The sequence below is a fragment of the Pyxicephalus adspersus genome, chromosome 3, assembly GCF_032062135.1.
Source record: "Pyxicephalus adspersus chromosome 3, UCB_Pads_2.0, whole genome shotgun sequence".
Classification (NCBI taxonomy): Eukaryota; Metazoa; Chordata; class Amphibia; order Anura; family Pyxicephalidae; genus Pyxicephalus; species Pyxicephalus adspersus.
The window spans coordinates 34,479,172-34,497,737 of NC_092860.1; the positions used below are offsets into that span (position 1 = coordinate 34,479,172).

The following is an 18,566-nucleotide window of genomic DNA, read 5'->3' on the forward strand; positions in this document are numbered from 1 at the left end:
AAGCCCACTGCTAAATGCCTCAGAAAACCATATGGAGTTAATCTTCTGATAGTTATTAGTCACTCCAACCCAAATACATCCACATAGGGGCCTGGCAAATGGCCAATCAGGCACCAAACAGTTTTTAAAGACAGGTGTAATGTCCCATGTTTCCTCCCATAGGTACTGGGTTTTCTGGGGGCCGTATCAACAGATTGGGTGGCAAGGGGAGTGTAAGAAGAAGAATCTTATACCAAATTACTGCTCAACAGGAGTTAACATAGTTTAGCATTCTTATAGGCATACCTTTTTCTTTGTTACTCTTATTTGTATGAATGCAAGATGAGAGACACAAAAGTAAAACTTGAGATTTTTTTGTTTTTGCATACATAGAGTGTGGGTGCCTATTATTACTAATAATATTATTAAACAGTATTTATATAGTGCTAACATATTAGGCAGTGCTGTACATTAAAAAGGGGTTACAAATGACAAACAGATACAGACAGTAACATAGGAGGAGGAGAGGTCCCTGCCCAGATCAGTTTAAAATCTAAGAGGTGAGAACTGTTTGTATCTATTGCCAAGTAGACTGTGGATTACTATGTAATTTCATATATCCTAAATTCTTTGGGTGGAAGTTCAGAAAAATATGTTTGTTTCTATCATAAAATACTTGTGGTTCTATTTTAAAATTTTAAACCCAAAATATAAAAATTATTGGAAAAATGTAAGAATCATGAGTAAAAGTGGATTCCAAATTTCTTTACTGAAATTTATATGAAACATAAGCATATTGTGCGTAAATGTTGGGTGAATCTCCTGTGCAAACATAGTCTCCAGATCCTATACAATGGTCAAGATGCTTTATCTTTGAAAGGAAAGTAGCTAACAGAGTAGGAAAGTGATTCTCTTTTTTTAAACAATTTCTTGCTTTTTGATTAGACTAGAATTCTGGAGCTGAACTCCAGATTTAGCCAAAGAACTCCAAAATCTTTCCTTGCAGTGGGGGCTGCCCCAGTGCAAAGAGAATAATTTCCTAAACATGGGGTGGGATTTATTATTTATCCCACATGAGCTTAGGAACTGGCGATGTTTAATGTGTTACAGTTAATATTAAAGATTATTACTTTGGTGCTTTCGATGTTCATATGTTAAAAATGTCCGGACATCAAATGAGAAATTGAGTGTTGTATTGTTACAGAGAACTGATGGTGCAGGCAGTAATACATTTACTAAAATACATGTAGTTTATAGCTGAAAACACTATCTGAACCCTAAATATCAGATAAAAGTGTGCTTTGCACTTGAGTATAGTTTTAACGTGCAAATGCAAAATATTCCCAGAAATGTATTACAAGTATGTGCAAAAGAATCATCGTAGGGGTTATAGGACAGACGACACCAAAATGTTATATAAGACGCCAGCAGATGATAGAATTTCATCAGATCAGTGGAGTCTGTAAGTTCATTTGCATCATTAATTTTCGGAGCGTCCAACGTTAGCTGTTGCGTAGTGGTCCCCTTGTAAGCGAAATAAGCCAGGCACGAGTGGAATAACCTTCAGGGGAGCCATGCTGTCCTTCTGTCAGCCGCTGTCTTTGAAAATTGCCTACAGAGTTAGTGAGCAGGAACAGTTAAGATTTACAAACAATGATGAAGCTTGTCACGCATCTTTCACCATTCATCATTGGGGCCGCCGGAGCCGGGCGGTGAAGTGTTCTTCATAAAAACCAGCTCAGTGTGAAATACACCTCGCTGCAATGTTTACTGCTCTGAAACTCGTCACAGCCCTTTATAGTAAATCCAGATTGCGATGTGACATTACAGTATATCATTGCGGAGCGCGGTGGGGTTTACACTAGAAATGAGTGCAGTTCACACCAGATGAGATGTCCAGATTGAGTTATGTAGGAATTTGGCTTTTAGATGGGGATAACTTATTTTTTTCCCCCTCTCATGTTTTGTTTTATGTTTTTTTTTTTTCCTGCTTTATTTTTTAGCGAGGAAAGTTAACTTATTTTTCTACATTTCCCCCTTCCTTATGACTTGATCTTTCCATCAGAAATTTCCTTGTTTATTTTTCCTGTTAACCTTGGATTGGGAGATTGAAAATGTTAGTATGATTCACAAGCTCACTTTGTGCAGGGCAATATACTTTATATAGTGAGGCATATATCAGGTACACTCATTCCTTATGGAGGATAACGTATTACAAATTCTGCTTGCTTTGTGTCTCTGTCCAATGCTGCATGTAATGAAATTGCCATGTCTAGCCATTAAAAGGCTCTGCCTCTGAATCCGAGAAACCAGAGGCTAAAAGAACTGGCCTTGTCACTTCTAACCACAGGGGTTCGGGCCACTTCTCTGAGATTACATGTCAGACATAGCGTGTATGCTGTATGTGTAAGCACAGATATGTATGGCTCTTTGTGTGTTCACATGTACAAATACTGCTATGCCATCCAAAAGCATGCTGCAGCTATGCCGCCATGATCAGAAGCCAGATGTAACCTGAGCAAACCTGATCCTGTTATAAGGTAAGTTTTTTGGTGGGCTTTTACATTTGGCTAGGGTTCAGCATAAAGGGGCATAGGATCGCAGGTTCTTTAAAGATTAGGATCTGATTTTAAACAGTTCTGTATAGGTATATTATTCTGTAACTTCTCTTTGAATCACTATCTGTCCCTGCACCCCAGCTGAAATGTAAAATTAGCTTTTACGAATATACCAGGGTGTTGTTACACTGCAAATAATGCATTGCACACCCACTTACTAAATTTAAAGACATGACCTATGAGTTTTGTTGCATAAAAGGTTGGAGACACAAGTGCGTTTTTGTTTTGCTTGATAACCTATATTTTTGTTGTCTATATCTCCATTCTTCTTTTTAAAACATCTCCCCAATAGGACCAATGTTACATAAGCATTTAATTGCTTTCTTTGTCCCCATTGAGGAGATTCCATTTCACTTCCTGTGTTGGTGCCACAAGAGACAAAATTTAGGGGAATACCTCCCAAATTGTACAAAGACAGATGGGAAAATCTAAATGAAGTTTTAACCTTCTGAACTCTATGCAAAAAGAAAAACTCCACTTAATAATATATATAATAAGCATAAAAGATATGTTTTTCTGTGAAACAAAATTAACAATTTTCAATCCTCCAATTTCCTCATTCATCCAGGGTGGATGAGTGCCAGCATCTTCCTCTGAGCCCAGACTGTGCCCACACCCAACCTGTGATTGGACAATAAAGAAGAAACAGCTTATCTCCCTGTCTCTGCTTTATCATCATTCCTTTTGTTGGTACATAAACTGATTGTTCTTGAACTTTTCAATTTTCTACAATTCAAGTACTTCTTTTATTTAATGATGTATTAACCCCCCTAGCGGTAATCCCGAGTGTGACTCAGGGTGGATTTTACCTGCAAATAGCGATAATCCCAAGTCACACCGGGGGTCGCTTTAACCTAAAAAGCAAACACTTACCTTTTCCTGGGGACACATCCGTTTTCTTCGATATCCAGAGGCGTAATGCAGAGACGCTCTCCGGGATTTCCCGGTTACGTCGGTGCAGGTGGGCGGATCGGCGGGAAATTTAAAAAATGTTGTATTGGATTCAATACAAAAAAGCTGTATTGAGTCCAATACAAAGAAATTTTCACATAATATATATATAATTATATATATTTATTATATATTATACTGTACACTTACATTACATGTTTAACTATTTTTTTTAAAGAAATGTTGTGTTATTTAAAGTTTTTAAAATAAATGTAATAAATATTTGACATATTTCGGTGAGTTATGCCTAAGAATTATAATTATATTATAATAATAAGAAAAATAATGTAACGCTTTTAGCATAGAAATTTGGATGGAATGCATTGATATGTGTCTTATATATCTTCCTAGAGGTCAGCCTCATAAAAAAAACTTTTGGCTAGCATTAGTTGAAAGAATAAAAGCAGCAAAGTTACAGAAATCTGAAATATTTTTGCTAGAAATCTACATAAAAGCCCAGCTTTCTGGAGTAGTTTTTTCTTTCAGAAATGCATTGTTCAATCCTTAAAGCAGTCACCTTAGCCATCAATGTGATACTTGAGAGTTGCTTAAGGAAATGCTGTTTTTGCTGCAAATGTTCTTCTTACATGGCTACTTACTGAGCTCCTACATGCTGGTGTGTATAATGAATGGAAGATTTTGCCAAGAATTTCCAAGCAGAGTATTAGTATCAAAACATTCTTGTACACAATATATGGCTTTTTTATAGGTGGGTGATTGTGCATATTTAAGGTTTGCAGGTGTTTAGTTTTCTGTGCTTTCATATTACACTGTGTGAGCAGATTTCATTAATCCTATTTGAATCAATGACTGTGAAATGATAACAGGTCTTTGTAGCAGCTTGATTGAGTTACCTTTCCTTTACACATAGGGATGTGGAAGAACAGGCTTTCACTGTACTCATGTCTGGCACTAATGTTGCCTTCACAGAAGATACTCAGTTCAGCTGAAATATAGAATGTTGCCAGAATGCTTAAAATACATTAACCCTGTGTTGGTAAAGACATCTTTTTATGAAATGTCATTGTCTTTCTGGCAACATACCATGCTCCTAACTTTGTAAAATATGTATTTAATACTTAAGTGGTTCCAGATACTAACAAGAGCAATTGAATTAGTGCTAAGGCTGAGTACATGCAATAATTGTCGTTACAAAGAATCCTTCCAACAACAAACGACTGCATGATGCATGAACGAGTGCTATACGTACAGCACCGTTCTGCTCTATGGAGAGGGGAGAACGACGGAGCGGCACCCCACTGCGTGCTCTCCCCTTCACTTGCATTGCAAACATTCATCGTCCATGGATCGGCGAGGGCAGTCGTTCAGACGATGAGTGGCGAGCATTGTACTCACGCAAGATTCTCGACCGATATCAGCCCTGAGCCAATTATCAGACGAGAACCATTGCACGTGTGTACCTAGCCTAAAATAAATTTAAAGGTTAGGTAACCCTTTTGTATAAAGTAAAAAAATAGCTTCTTTTTTCCCCCCTTAAAAAAGGGGAAAGGGAAGCCAGCTGAATGGGAGCACAGAACCCAAAGCCTCCTGGGATATGTGACATAGGTATCCCAGGAGGCCTTGGGCTGCTCCTCATGCACATGCTTGATCTCTATGCTTAAAGCGTACTTAAACTCAGAATTTTCACTTTACATAAAAGGGTAGAGAACCCCTTAATGTCAGGTAAAAATTCAGTTTATTTTTTTTTTAAAGAGTGCTGCACCGCCCCTAATTCTCGGCCGCCTAGGCGGTCGTGAGTGAATGGGAGCGCAAAGCCTCCTGGGCGCTCCTTCTACGCATGCCCTAGCATCTCAGGCATGCAAAGAAGGAGCCTATTTGCTCAAAGAGAAAAATTTGCAGATTTCACTCATGTACAGTGAGATCGGAATTTTTTTTTTTATCCTTTGTCACCTGATCTCACACCTGGGTCGGGTGATGTAGCATGAAGAACCCTGAAGAAGAAGACGAAGATGGCGGCGCCTGGAGCGCCGGCTCTGGGACAGATGCCGGGACAACGTGGGACCTGATGCCAGACACCCCCACAGTGATCGGACTGCCCTGCGGGATTGAAGGTAAGTGTGGTTTTGTTTTTTACATTTGAGTATAGTTCATCTTTAATATTAACTAATTGTCATCATTGACCTCTGACAGTTACCAAAATCATTGGCATGTCCCAGTTATTGTAGATTACATTTACCACCTACCTACACAATGCAGTAGTGATGTGGTAATGCCCTACAAAGGTGTGTATCTGGCTTTAGGCTTTACCACACATCTTGATTTAGAGTGGTGTAATGTACTCCAGGATTTTATCATGATGGCAAGGATTTTACTTCTATTAATAGTTAAGGGGGTGATTTATATAAGAACAGTTTTGGTATACAGTACCTAAAAAATGTATTTTTGTAATATTTAGTAAGAATTCTGTGATTGTTATCTTTGCACACTATAATTTGATAGCTGCACATCCTGCCAGGGTAGATTGCTCCAAAGGGGCAGAGGTGAGAGCCTTCTGACATGAGCAGTCTGAGCAGCAAGTCAACTGCCTCTAATGAACTCCCAGCATCTGGGGGTTGTCAATCTTTCCTATAATGCTAGCAGAAGTGAGAAGTCAATGCACACTTGTTTTATTTGACACGACTCCCGGGTTAAGAGAGCGTAATAGCTGCAGGCGACAGATAAAGCCAATTGTATTTTCTGTCAGCTTGTCTCACTTCAAATACTACACTAAATGTTGTGCTGATGAGCCATAGATTGGGTTAAATAGCAGGATAATTACAGCAAGCATCTTCCTTGTAATTCCTTGTACTACATCTGTATCGGCTTTTGCCTTAGGCTGTGAATGTCTTTTTTTTTTTTGCACATCCAAGGTTTCCTCTATCCATCTGCTTTTTTTCCAGGCAACTGTTGCAGAGCCCAATAGATTGTTATGAATGACTGTCTTATTTTATAAAGGAGGTTAGTTTAGAAAATGAAAAGGTTGATGTTAGCGCTTCCTAAAAATTACTTTCTGCCAAGCATACCCGCAGCATTTTTCTGTGACAGAAGCAGTTCTGCGTTGTTGTATAAGCCGTGAAACTAACAAGACATTTTCTATTGAGCGAGCTGCACTGTTATACTTGTATTTAAAGCCACCTGCAGAAAAGAAATCTAAACAATGGTCTTTTCACACTTAACATGGCAAATGTTTTGTAAACCCCATAGATGCTCAGGGTTCACTGCACTTTGAGATGTTAAGTTTAAAAGAAATATATAAATTGATGTGTTAACTGGTATAGGACTATGCATAATGAATTAAAACCAGTGTTTTATAATAAAAAAAACTGCAAATAGTAATCTCAGTCCCAATTCAATGTGTTTAAGTAGTTATTTTGTATATATTTTAGGATCTAAAAATAAATTGCATTTTTTAATTTTCTTTCTTAGGTCAGATATTTAGGATCAATCTTTAGGCCAACCTCTGGGTTTCTTTTAACAATATTTACCAAATATATATACCCCTTTGATTGAAAGTAGTGCAATAGCTGCCGTTAAATAATTACACACACAAAGCATTGACTTATTTTTTCTGTTTTGGCTCCTTTAGAGGTTTTGTTTGGACCAAGCCAGCTTGAATAGAATACTTACTGAATACTGACACATTAGCTAACCCTTAGTGTTATGGGAATCCTTTGTCATGTAATAATGATTTGTCACGTAAAACTTGTGTAAATGTAATAAATAGACACAAAACTTCAGTTTCAAAGTTTATAAAAAGATTTAAATAAAGTTGACCCAAAATCATTAGTTTCTCTTCAAGGGCTTTACATTTTTTTATGCAATCAAATATATTTATTCTTTGGCTTTTTTAAAGTGCATTTTAGATTAAACCCAGAGGCTTCTGAAGCCTTCAGTATTTGTGTACCCTTTATTTCTGAATGTTTTTTTCACACATGAGCAGTACAGGGGCATTAACTCAAGGAAGTTAACCACTGCAAAACCTATGAACTATATTTTCAAGGGATGATGAGATTAATAACATTTGTAACAACTGCTTGCTCACAATTCTTCATCAAAATATCTAATACTGACAATTGACTGTTTCCTTGTCTATGGCAGATAGGAAATAATCCTTTCACCTGCAGTCAGAAGGTAAAGTTGTATGGTATAACATATCTCTTACCATCTTTTGCTCTTGGTGAGAATTTGTAAAATCAGCCATATGTATGAAAGCCTTTATGTTATGTTCACACTTTCCTCTTCATGCTTGCTTTTCAATATAATGCATGATGGAACAATATATAATTTTACTCAAATCAAATGGTCTGTGGTCCTGCAGATATTCCTATTGCAAACATTAGCAGCTGGATTGGAAAAAGCAATTCCAATCAATCTCTTTAGAGGGCTTAGTCCAGGGATGCCATTGGGACCAACATTGGATCATTTCCTGACTCTACCATGACTTGCCGGATCAGATGAGTGTCTGTAGACACCCATAAGTGAATACGTACTTTGCTCATATTAGGCAAAATAACACTTTTGTGGTATTGTAGGCACCATGTGCTAGCTATCTATACTTAATTTACTCATACCTCATTTCTGTTCTAGTGTACCACCGGAGTCTCAATAAATACCTTGTATTTCCTTCGATAGGGCATTCATGACACCCCATCTCCAAAAATGTATTGCATTTGGTCGATTCTCAGGCTTGAGTGCTGTCCCATTTTACTAGACAGAACCTTCTGGGGGCAACCTAATACAGAAATGACTGATAAACTTCAACAAGGAAAAAGACAACTATAAAAAAAAAATTTCTCCTCATTTGCACCAATTAATGCTGCATAACAGTACTGTCAAAACAGGGAGTGCTTGGCAAAAAAAACCTGAATTTTGAAGGCTACTATGAACCCCATTATCAAGGCAGTAGTACAGAACAGGACACAAATGGTATTATATACTGCTGTTAAAAAAAATTATGGTACCCCAAAGTTGGTAAACTTTATTACTTTTACTTGATGTGCTAGCAATAAAAAGCTGACATTTGTATAAAAGTTTTAATTTGTATTTTAACAGTTTTTATTAGAAATTGAACATTTGGCAACACATAATTAAAGCAAGCATCATAGTTCACAAGATTTAAAGAAAAAAACGGAAGAGGATGTGCAAACTGTTAGTAGGTGAAGGGAACTAGGAGGAAGGAAGACAAGGATATGAATTGAATATTTTAGTTAAGCAAGAGAATCCCATGTCTTCTAAAAAATGCATTTTGATAAAAAATAATGTAACTGAGCCTCTGAGAGAAGTGATACATGCTAAGGGTTTCAGCTGGTCCACTCCTATATAAATTTAAATCTGCTCCTAGATAGACTTTAGGTCTGTACAAAGGAAATTCTAATGTCATATTTCAGCAGGTTATTTTCTGTGTTATCATCTGGTTTCATTTTACTTAAAATATTCCCCTCAGTCATGTTCTAAAAGTAAATGCATTAAAACATCCGATGGGGTGGAATAAAGATCTCTATTCATGACTTTACCTTTCACACCTACTTCTGAGAACTTTGGAAAGTACACAATCAACTTGTCAAAATGTAGGCGTCCAGGGTAATCCTAATTACTTCAATGTCAGTGACAATGGTGGTAGGTTAGTAGAAAGGGAAAACATCTCTGACTCCAAAATTGAAAGTATGCAATTATTGAGAATAGCTTGGAAAGCTTGTCCTTTATCCATTTAAAGTTTTCCTTCCTACATTGATTTCATTATTATCTAGTATTTCTATAAAGCTGATAAGTTACGCAGCACTTTACAAAGTCCATAGTCATGTCACTATGTATCCCTCAGAAGAGCTCACAATCCAATGTCCTTACAATATTCATATGTCATTAACACAGTCTAAGGCCATATTTGAGGGGAAGTCACCATGTTTTAGCATGTTGGAGGAAACACAGGGAGAACATACAGACTCTATGTAGATAGTGTCCTGCCCAAGATACAAACTTGGGACCCCTGCCCTTGGAGCATATCATTTGCTTTGCCATTGTCATTTAGTTTTGTGAAGTTTTAGAGTCACATGGAAATAATATGATGGAATTAAACATTTTTATGTGCTATGTAGACAGGTACCTGTTTTTATTGTAGTGATAAAAATGGCAACAATGGCTATTTTAAACATTTAGTTAGGTTGCGGTGTTGGCAACCATTTAATCCGTGGCCACCCATAGGGAATACATAGGGGTCGCTTACTGTCCATCAGACCAACACAAATGCTTAATATTGAACAAGAATGGTGTTGGGGTCATCAGGTAGTTGGCAGGGTGCCAGTTGCTCAGAGCCTAGGAATACATTCTCTGCCATGTTTAACAACTCATGTCTCAAGGCTTATTGGCACTGGATGCCTTGTCATTCATTTCTCTATTTTTAGCACAGGCAAAATGCATGGACAAGTAAAAAACTCTTTACCTGTACCAGCTTTAGCGCAAAAAGAGAAGCCGGGTCATGGAAGGAAGCTGGCTGAATAATGAGGCTGTTGTAGCATCAATAACCCCAGCTGGAGTTGAACATAAACCATAGAAGCTTGGCTTCAATGGTCATTGCAAATTTTAAATCTCATAGGACACCATTTACATACACCCCAACTTTTAGAGATAGTGAAGAGGAACACTTTTTAGATCGAAATAAGTAGACAAATGATACACCCCTGGCATGCTTATATGTAGACAATATAAATTAATATGAAAACACCTAATGGTTTAACAGACAAGTCCTTTTTTTCATCATGTTTATAAAATACCTTCTTTTTTTAATGGTAATTAATTATTTTTATAGCAGTGTGTGTGTGTATATATATATATATATATACCCAAAAAGTGGGACAACTGAGGAGGAAACAGGGACAAGTTAATATGGAGGTGCACTTTTCCTAACTGAAAGGTGTAGAAACACCATGAATCACATTTCAAGCCAAAATGTAGTTGTATGCCAAGGTTAATTTTTAACTCTTCATCTTTCCATTGATTCAAGTTTAAGAAGCAGAGCTACCTAACCAAGTCTATCTTACCCCTGAGAAAAATCTGTTGTAGACAAGGTCTGTAATAGATCATAAGGGCATTTGTTAATGAGAGAAGGTAATATAGAGTGCTTCTGTAATATTGGCCGTGTAACTGCTTTTTCTTTGCTAATAACACCATTGCCCATTGAACCTTTTGGCTAGCCATTGTATTTAGCTGTCATGATGAAACAAATGTAGACTATCCAATTCAAAAATCAATAGGCTTTAAACACATCTTAATTTAGTAAGGCCTTTTGAATGTAGTTAATCATTTCACAGGATATATTGCCCCTTGGAGAACTCCGAGTTCTGTGCTGCTCTGTCCAGTTTATTCATGCTTCACTTCATTACAGATGATTCTTCTCAATGGAGAAACACAACAGCTCAAGGAAAATGGGGTTATGCAGAATAAAGGGAAGGTCACAAGTGCTTCTCTTCTTATTGTTCCTCAACTGACCCAAAAAATGTAGATAAATATCCTGTTACTATCCCATCCCTGTCTGTTTGTTTAAAGTGGATGTATCCCTGGCTTGATGTTTCTGGCATAAGGCATTTAACTTATACATTTTCTAAATAGTAATTCTAGAAGTATCATAACTATATTTTTATGTTCAAATGTAATCCCTGGAATCTTACAAGGTATTAAACATTCGTATTTATTTGTAATAATATTACCAGTTTTGTTAACATTCAGAAGACAAACATATAACTTGGCTTTATCTTACGCAAACAGTAACTTTTTTATCCACTCCCTGAAAGTTATAAAAAAAATAACAAAGAATTATAAATATTAACATTATGTAGTCACCACCATCCAACTTCTTGGCTAAAAACATTCCTAACTTGACTTTTTTCCAAACAATAATTTTATCCATGTCTTGAATGGAAATCTGAAGCCTAACTACCTAACAGTATTATAAAAGATCTAAGAAGCATAACGAAACATGCAAAAAGAGAGATGCCAAAACATGTTGTCTACTACAATATCATTCTTGTCCCTAGGACATCTTAGGGAGATGCGTTCTGAATGTTACTGTTTGTGTCTTGGTATATTATTTGGTCCAGCCAAGTGTTTACTTTTCTTTCAAATATTAATTGATAAAGCTGCAGAAACATTTAAAAAAAATTAAAAGTGTGTTGCAAATGAACACAAAATTAGCTATAGCTTTTCTATGGATCCTATATATTGGTAATATAATAAAACGCGTATTGTCAGCTTCATCCAATTATTGCTCTAATTCAAGCATTGCTGAGATAGAATTAAAAGCTTGTAAATGCTGCTAAATCTCAGCATCGTATAGCTGGGTTGGACCAACTGAGGGGAAGAAGTTGGAAGTTATTTTTTTTCTAGGATGGGCAATGGGCCCGATATATGAAATCTCTCCAAAGCTGGAGAGGATACACTTTCATCAGTGAAGCTGGGTGATCCAGCAAACCTGGAATGGATTTCCTAAAAGTCATTTGCTATTTGCTATATAATGTTTCAAATCCTGGACCAAATCCATTCCAGGTTTGTTGGATCACCCAGTTTCACTGATTTACCGTTTTGGTAGATTAAGTTAGGATGACCAAAGCAAAAAGCAGTTGGAAAAAAAGGTTTATATACTGATCATATAATAAGTGTCCTAGGCTTATTACAATATTGATTATTAAAACAAAAGGTGCTGTTGCATGTAGGGATGCTAAAATATATAGCATATTAGCCAAAAATCTGCTAATTTACAGTTAGTATAACACATTTTAGTAAAACTGCATAGCATACAAATAGAATGATTCTTGCACAGACATTTTAATGTTTATTGCTTCACCAAGATTTTAACTTTAATAATTTATTAAAATCAAACCTCCTACCTAGGCTAAGACTAAATGTGTGCTAAGTTTTAAATGTTCTGCTGACTCTTTATGTTGCTTTCGTTGCACAGTAGTATATGTGACATTACTCATTGGCCATAACATTACCAAGTATTGTGCCCGAGTGGAAAGCAGTGACTACGTCTCTTGTTTCACATCCGTGGCTTAGGTAAACTGTAAAAATGACTGTAATCAAACATAATAAGTGTTGACAGTGAACATGTCAGAGCAAAGCACGGCCTTCTGTGATTTAGACCTGCACCGGGGTACCAATGCGTTTAACTTAATTACGCCATAGATTTCTCCATTGATGAACACAGGTTGAATTAACACATGAGCACTAATGTACCTTCCCACCATTATTGTTGTACAAGGAGCAGTGGCAGATGCCGGCAGTTAGTTACACAAACATTAGTATTAACGATTGGCCATTTGGAATTGGTGACAAACTGCAGCCTGGCGAAATCTTGAGGCTGAAACCAATCAGCAAGTTAATGAGGAGAGAAATTGCCACTGCAGCTTCCCCTTAATTACATTCAGGCTTGGAAGGAGTTGGGAGGCAGAGGACTTTGGGTATAAGAGAAATCCAGAGGTCGCAGGACCTGCCTTCTTGTAAGGAAATAGTATTTCCAATCTATTGTTTATGCTTCTATTATTATCTCCTGCAATTATCATGATTTTTAAATTTATTTTATTAAGGGTTTACAGTTTTTTAATGCATTTAACCATTTCCAACAAATGATCCCCAATTCCTGATAGTGTGTTGGGAATGTATTCCTAATCATTAAAAATGTATGAAATGCATGATACTTCCCTTCATTGGAAAATATAGCCACATGAATTCTCAAATCTGTTTAACTGCTGCAAACTTAAAAAAAAAACTTTATAATGGTGTATAGTGCTTGATGAGAAAAAAACATGAACATATGGGACACAGCTTTACCCTATTCAGTATGCTCAGTGAACATTAACTTTACCAGCACAACATTTTCCTATGTAAGCTCTATGCTTTTGGTCAGGTAATCCCAATATCTTGCATAGTCCCAGGAAGGCACTCATTTGTATTTTGTTTTTTATTTAGGCTATGTTGTGACTCATTAGTCCATCCTATTTCCCTTTGATGATAATATAGTGATCTTGGGACATCTGATTATCTTACATTTAGTGAAAAAGAAGTACAGTGCTTAGCGTGAAATGCGTCAGTTTGGAACTTGTTCCGGCCTGTTATTTAAAGAAAGGAAGAATATCGTTTTGCTTCTCGGTGTGGGGTGTTTCTGTTGATGTATAATTGATCTTTTGCTTATCTGTTTGTAAAGCAGCAGAAATGTTCACAAACACTGTCTCTAACATTGCGAAAGTCAATATAAATGTCAGTGCTGTGTGCCAGCTAAGTTGCTTCATCACAGCCTTTTCAGAATGAAAAGCATTGATTTAGGAGACATTCAAACCCTGCAATGGATAACATAGATTTAGGCCAATTTGACTGTCCTTCAGATTTTAGCACAAGTGTAAAGTATCCTGGATAACATTGGCGTTTGGCTGATTGATTTTACTTGCTGATATTTCTTGTATAAGTTTATTTCATATGTAATATTCCTAATTTTAATACGTTATACCCTATGTTTAAAATACATTACTTTTTTAACCAAACTCTTTGTATAAATAACTGCTTTTTACAGTTTATGATGTTACACAGTGTTTAACCCACAATAATTTTTAAACCGAGTGGTAAGAAATTGTAGGTGGCAGGGTGGATATTGGGACCCAACTCTTCAGTAACCAGCCAAAAACAGCCGGGTGGTCACCGAAAAGTGCCGGGTGGTGCGCCCAGCTAAAAGGGGCTAGGGAGAACACTTTTACATATGTAGCATTTAAAAATAAAGGATGGAGTTGATTTACTATTCCTCTACTGTATGCTTCCCAGAATTTGTTTCAAGCTGGGTGGGAAGAAGCTGTGATGGCCCCTGTATTGTAACCCAATTTTCAGTAACCACCGGGTGGGTATTGAAACATGCTGAGTGGTGAACTCGGCTAAAATGGGCTGAGAAGAATTAATTAACCTACATCAATAATTTTCATGCCAGTATTGTAGCAGCATTTAGTGGGACTTGTTTGAGGTAACATAGATATCAGTGAGAAATAAATAGAGTAAAAACTTGCAGATAAAAATAATAAATGGTGCATCTTACTTACTTTCAATTGAGTATATCATAGGCAGTGATTTACTTGAAAGATTGAAGTGGACCTATCATTTAACTTTTATATTTCTCATCAATTAAAGTGAATCGACCCCCATAATACCCCCCCCCCCCCCCCCACTTACCTTTAATCCCGTAGATCAGTCCATGTCGGGAGGTTTCTTCCATCGCGTCCCAAGTCATCCCCAGTATCCGTCTTCAGCCAGGCGCAGAGGAAGCACCGTGCGCCAACATCCTCTCTCTTCTTCTGGGTTCTTCTTCCTGCATCACCCTATCTCGCACTGCGCTTGCGCGAGATTGGAAGATGTAAATTGTAAAAAAGATTGACGATTTCACTGTGTATGCGTGAGATCGGCAATTTTTTTTTATTAATGAAAGGGCTCCTTTTGCGCATGCCCGAGATCAGGGCATGTGCAGAAGGAGCAGCCAAGAGTCTCCCGAGATGCGTGATGTATGTTTTCTGGGAGGCTTTGCGTTCCCCAAAAGGAAGGTGCTGCAGCCTTTTTTGTTTTTAAAGGTTGTTGGAAAAAAAAATTATTTTTACTTTAAATAAAAGGGTTGTTTACCCTTATGTAAAGTGAATATTCCGAGTTTAAGTGTGCTTTAAGCTTGTAAATGGAAATGTTTTTCTGCTCCCCAGCCACTCATACTGTTTGGCAAGCCAAGTGGGTTGAATACTTGCTCCCCAACTGCACGCTGTGGTTCCTTCCATTCATCTTGTAGTGACTGAGCTGGTAAGATGAACCTAGTACTATACATACAAGTGCAGGGCAGCAGAAAAAGGTTGGCTTTTCATCACATAGACTATCAGGAAGGTGAAAATATCAGTCAGTGCTCAACTCAGACATTTTTTTAAGTTGGGTGGCAAGAAATTGTAGGTGTGTGGCAGCCCCTGTATTGTGCTCCAACTCATCAGTAACCACCCAACAACAGCCGTGTTGTTACTGAAAAGTGCCGGGTGGGACTCTGCTACATGAGCAAATATTGCTGCCATTATGTACATGGATGATTCCAAACCATATATACCATGACATTAGCAATGTGCAGAGATGTTTATGCTTTACTATAACATCCATGTTTAAAACTCCATGTGAGCTTATGCTTATGTGTCAGAACTTATAAAATTAATGTTCCGCACCATTTCCATATGTTTTCTCTACATGTTGGTAAATCAGAAAAGTAACTAATTCCATTGTTGTTTTTTTCTTCCTATGTGTGCACAGTGCCCAGCAGTCAGGATTCTGGATTGGTTTCTTTGTCCAGCAGCTCTCCGATCAGCAATGAGAGCACCAAAGAGTGTGACGCTCCCACTGTGGCCTCATCCTACGCAGTAACAAGCAATACTAATAATGCCAAGTGAGAAGATCTGATGTAACTGACATGATGAAACCACCATCACAGTAACTGTTATCCATTCAGGATAGGTCTACCATAAGGTTCTGTTGCGAAGGCAGTACTCCCTTTACAAAGTTAGAACAGTTTTATTATCTATTTTCAGTGTTATCATAGTCGTAGATTTTTCCTAAATCTTGATGTTGTAAAATGTTATGGTTGGCAAATAGGGAACCCTTTTAGTTTAAGGTAAAAGTCTGGTGATATGGAACTACCACTTCCTTAACGATATAACATATTGGTCAGTACCCCAATAACACAACATCTCTCCATCATCTCTGATAAGGTGTATTATCTATTATTCATTCAGTATTCATTATTCAATCAGAATTTCTCTGCTGGGTTCATGCTTTTTAAAGCTTTAATGTATGATTTATTAGGATGCATTTTATATTAGTATATAAAATAATTTCACATATCCCACCATTTAAAAGGAACATTTCAAATGTTTTAGAGTAGAACTCCAAGCATTCCACATGGTTTCAATTCATATAAGCTAGTTGTTATACCACCCAAAATATTTGATTCTGGTGGTCACTATCTTACTCATTTACAGAGCTGTTGATTCCTATAGCTTACTATGAAAAGGCTGGAGGCAGGGGAGTTACATAAAAAGCTAGAATATTGAGCCAGCAAATCAATGTCACCTTTTGGTGGTTCAGTTTGGCAAATGCATTTTAATTTCAACTTTAATATGTTCCTAAACTGCCACAAGTTGCACTTAAAAGGTTTATATAATGAGAACCCATTTTAAGGTAAAAGTTTATATTTGTTTTATAATATATGCTGACGTGTTTTAATATTGCATGGATGTTTTTGATTTGTTCTCAGCAACTTTGTTCTTGTTGTCTGTATATCAAAGCAATGGAAGCCAGGCAAACATATTGCACTTTACAAGGTTGTTAGGCTACATTCAACAACGAGTATGACCCCTTATTTCCTTCATATTTTGTGTCCTATAACACAGGCTGTAATTATAGAGGGTAAGTGAAAAACCTGTCCAATTGTCCTTCTGCCACTCGTCATGGAGGACCCCCCATGGCCAGGGTCTGACTAGTGCCCCAGAGAAGCTCATAGTTTAGCAGTTCTGCAATACCTGCATAACAATATCCACTGTTTTTCAGCAGGGTTCTAAGGCTGGCCAGTGTGATGGTTGTATCTAATAGTTTTCACCTTTTTTTTTCATCTTTTACATTGAAAGAATGTATTACAAATGTATGCCTCATTTTGCCAATTGCCCTGCCACCATGAAGGAAGATAAGAATCTAGTCTCTAGGGGGCATTTGATTAGTTGTTTTTGGCTCCTAATTTCCTTCTTCGTTTTATATACACTAGGGAAACTAGGGATATCTGTACACTATTTTCCACTATCTGTTGTAGAGTATAGATTAGAATAGGTAGTAGGGTAGTATGATTAAGACCACTATTAGTTTTATGTCCTGTCCTAGTAGGTAAGAGAATATCTTTTGAATATATGGGGCCAAATCCTCTCCCAAACAGTTGTCTTGGGAAAAAGTGTACCCATGGTAGGATTACACCTTTATTCCAGTTATAATTTAAATTCTTATTGTGTCTCTTACTTATATTCTTGGAGATGGATGATCAGGACATTTAGAGAGTAGAGAGGATTGACACACAGTAACATTTATATGGCATTCTAAATCTATTGCCATTCTACTAAAAAAAAAGTAATTTGCCTTTTTGTTTATTATAATGTGCATATTGGAGGTAAGCATTCAGCTGGTTGACACAATAGAGTAGAATGCTCCATTCAATATGTGTAAATGCTAGATCACATTTGCTATATGGTTGGGGTTGGGTGTTCATGCTTACTCTGCCCATCTTGAACTCTTCTGGGCTCCTAAGATTGGGTGGTATAGTCAAAGGAGTGGATCGAACCACATGAAAACATACTCAGCTTTGAGGAAAACTGTAGGAGCCAAGTTTTCCAAGCTGTCTGTACATTTTGCCCCTAGAGAATACTTATATTGGGGTTGTTATGCACTGCCCCAGATGCTGGATCATGTCTTGATCTGCCCGAAAGGTCTGATGTCTATGGGCACCTATATGTAGTCCATTAAACAAAAAACAGTAGATGTTTGAGGTTCTAGTACTTGAGTTACTGCACACAGTGTTTTAAAGAAATTGCACTTTTATTTTATTAACTATACCGGTAACAGTATACCAGTTATAAAAGGTTACAGTTTGCTTAAAAAGTGAAGGTAAGTGTGGTAAGAATGTAGCACATATGCATTGCATTACAGTAAATGTCTGCTGTGCATTAACCATTTCAAGATTTTGTAAGGATATTAACTCTAGATGTGTATTGGCTACATCATAATACAAATGGTTTCATAATTAACTCTTACACACACTGTTCTAACACTCAGCCTAGGCTGAAAGGTTACATTGAGTTATATTCTTTCCTCGTATTCAAGTCTCATGAGTATTGTTCTATGTCATTGCAGTTGCACTGAAAATAAAAAAAAATGTTATTGATGACTAAATTTACCTGTGTGTATACTTGCCGAGCTGTATTAAAATAGAAAAAA

The 18,566-nt window shown here is 37.0% G+C and overlaps 1 protein-coding gene across 1 annotated transcript in view; it reads left to right on the forward strand.

The window, feature by feature from the left end:
* DMRT1 (doublesex and mab-3 related transcription factor 1) overlaps window positions 1-18,566 on the forward strand; it is a 35,881-nt gene extending 17,315 nt beyond the window's left edge. The window contains exon 6 of the mRNA XM_072407052.1: window positions 15,846-18,566. Within this exon, the coding sequence (XP_072263153.1) occupies window positions 15,846-15,982 (137 nt within the window). The 3' untranslated portion in view covers window positions 15,983-18,566. The remainder of the gene's footprint in view (window positions 1-15,845) is intronic.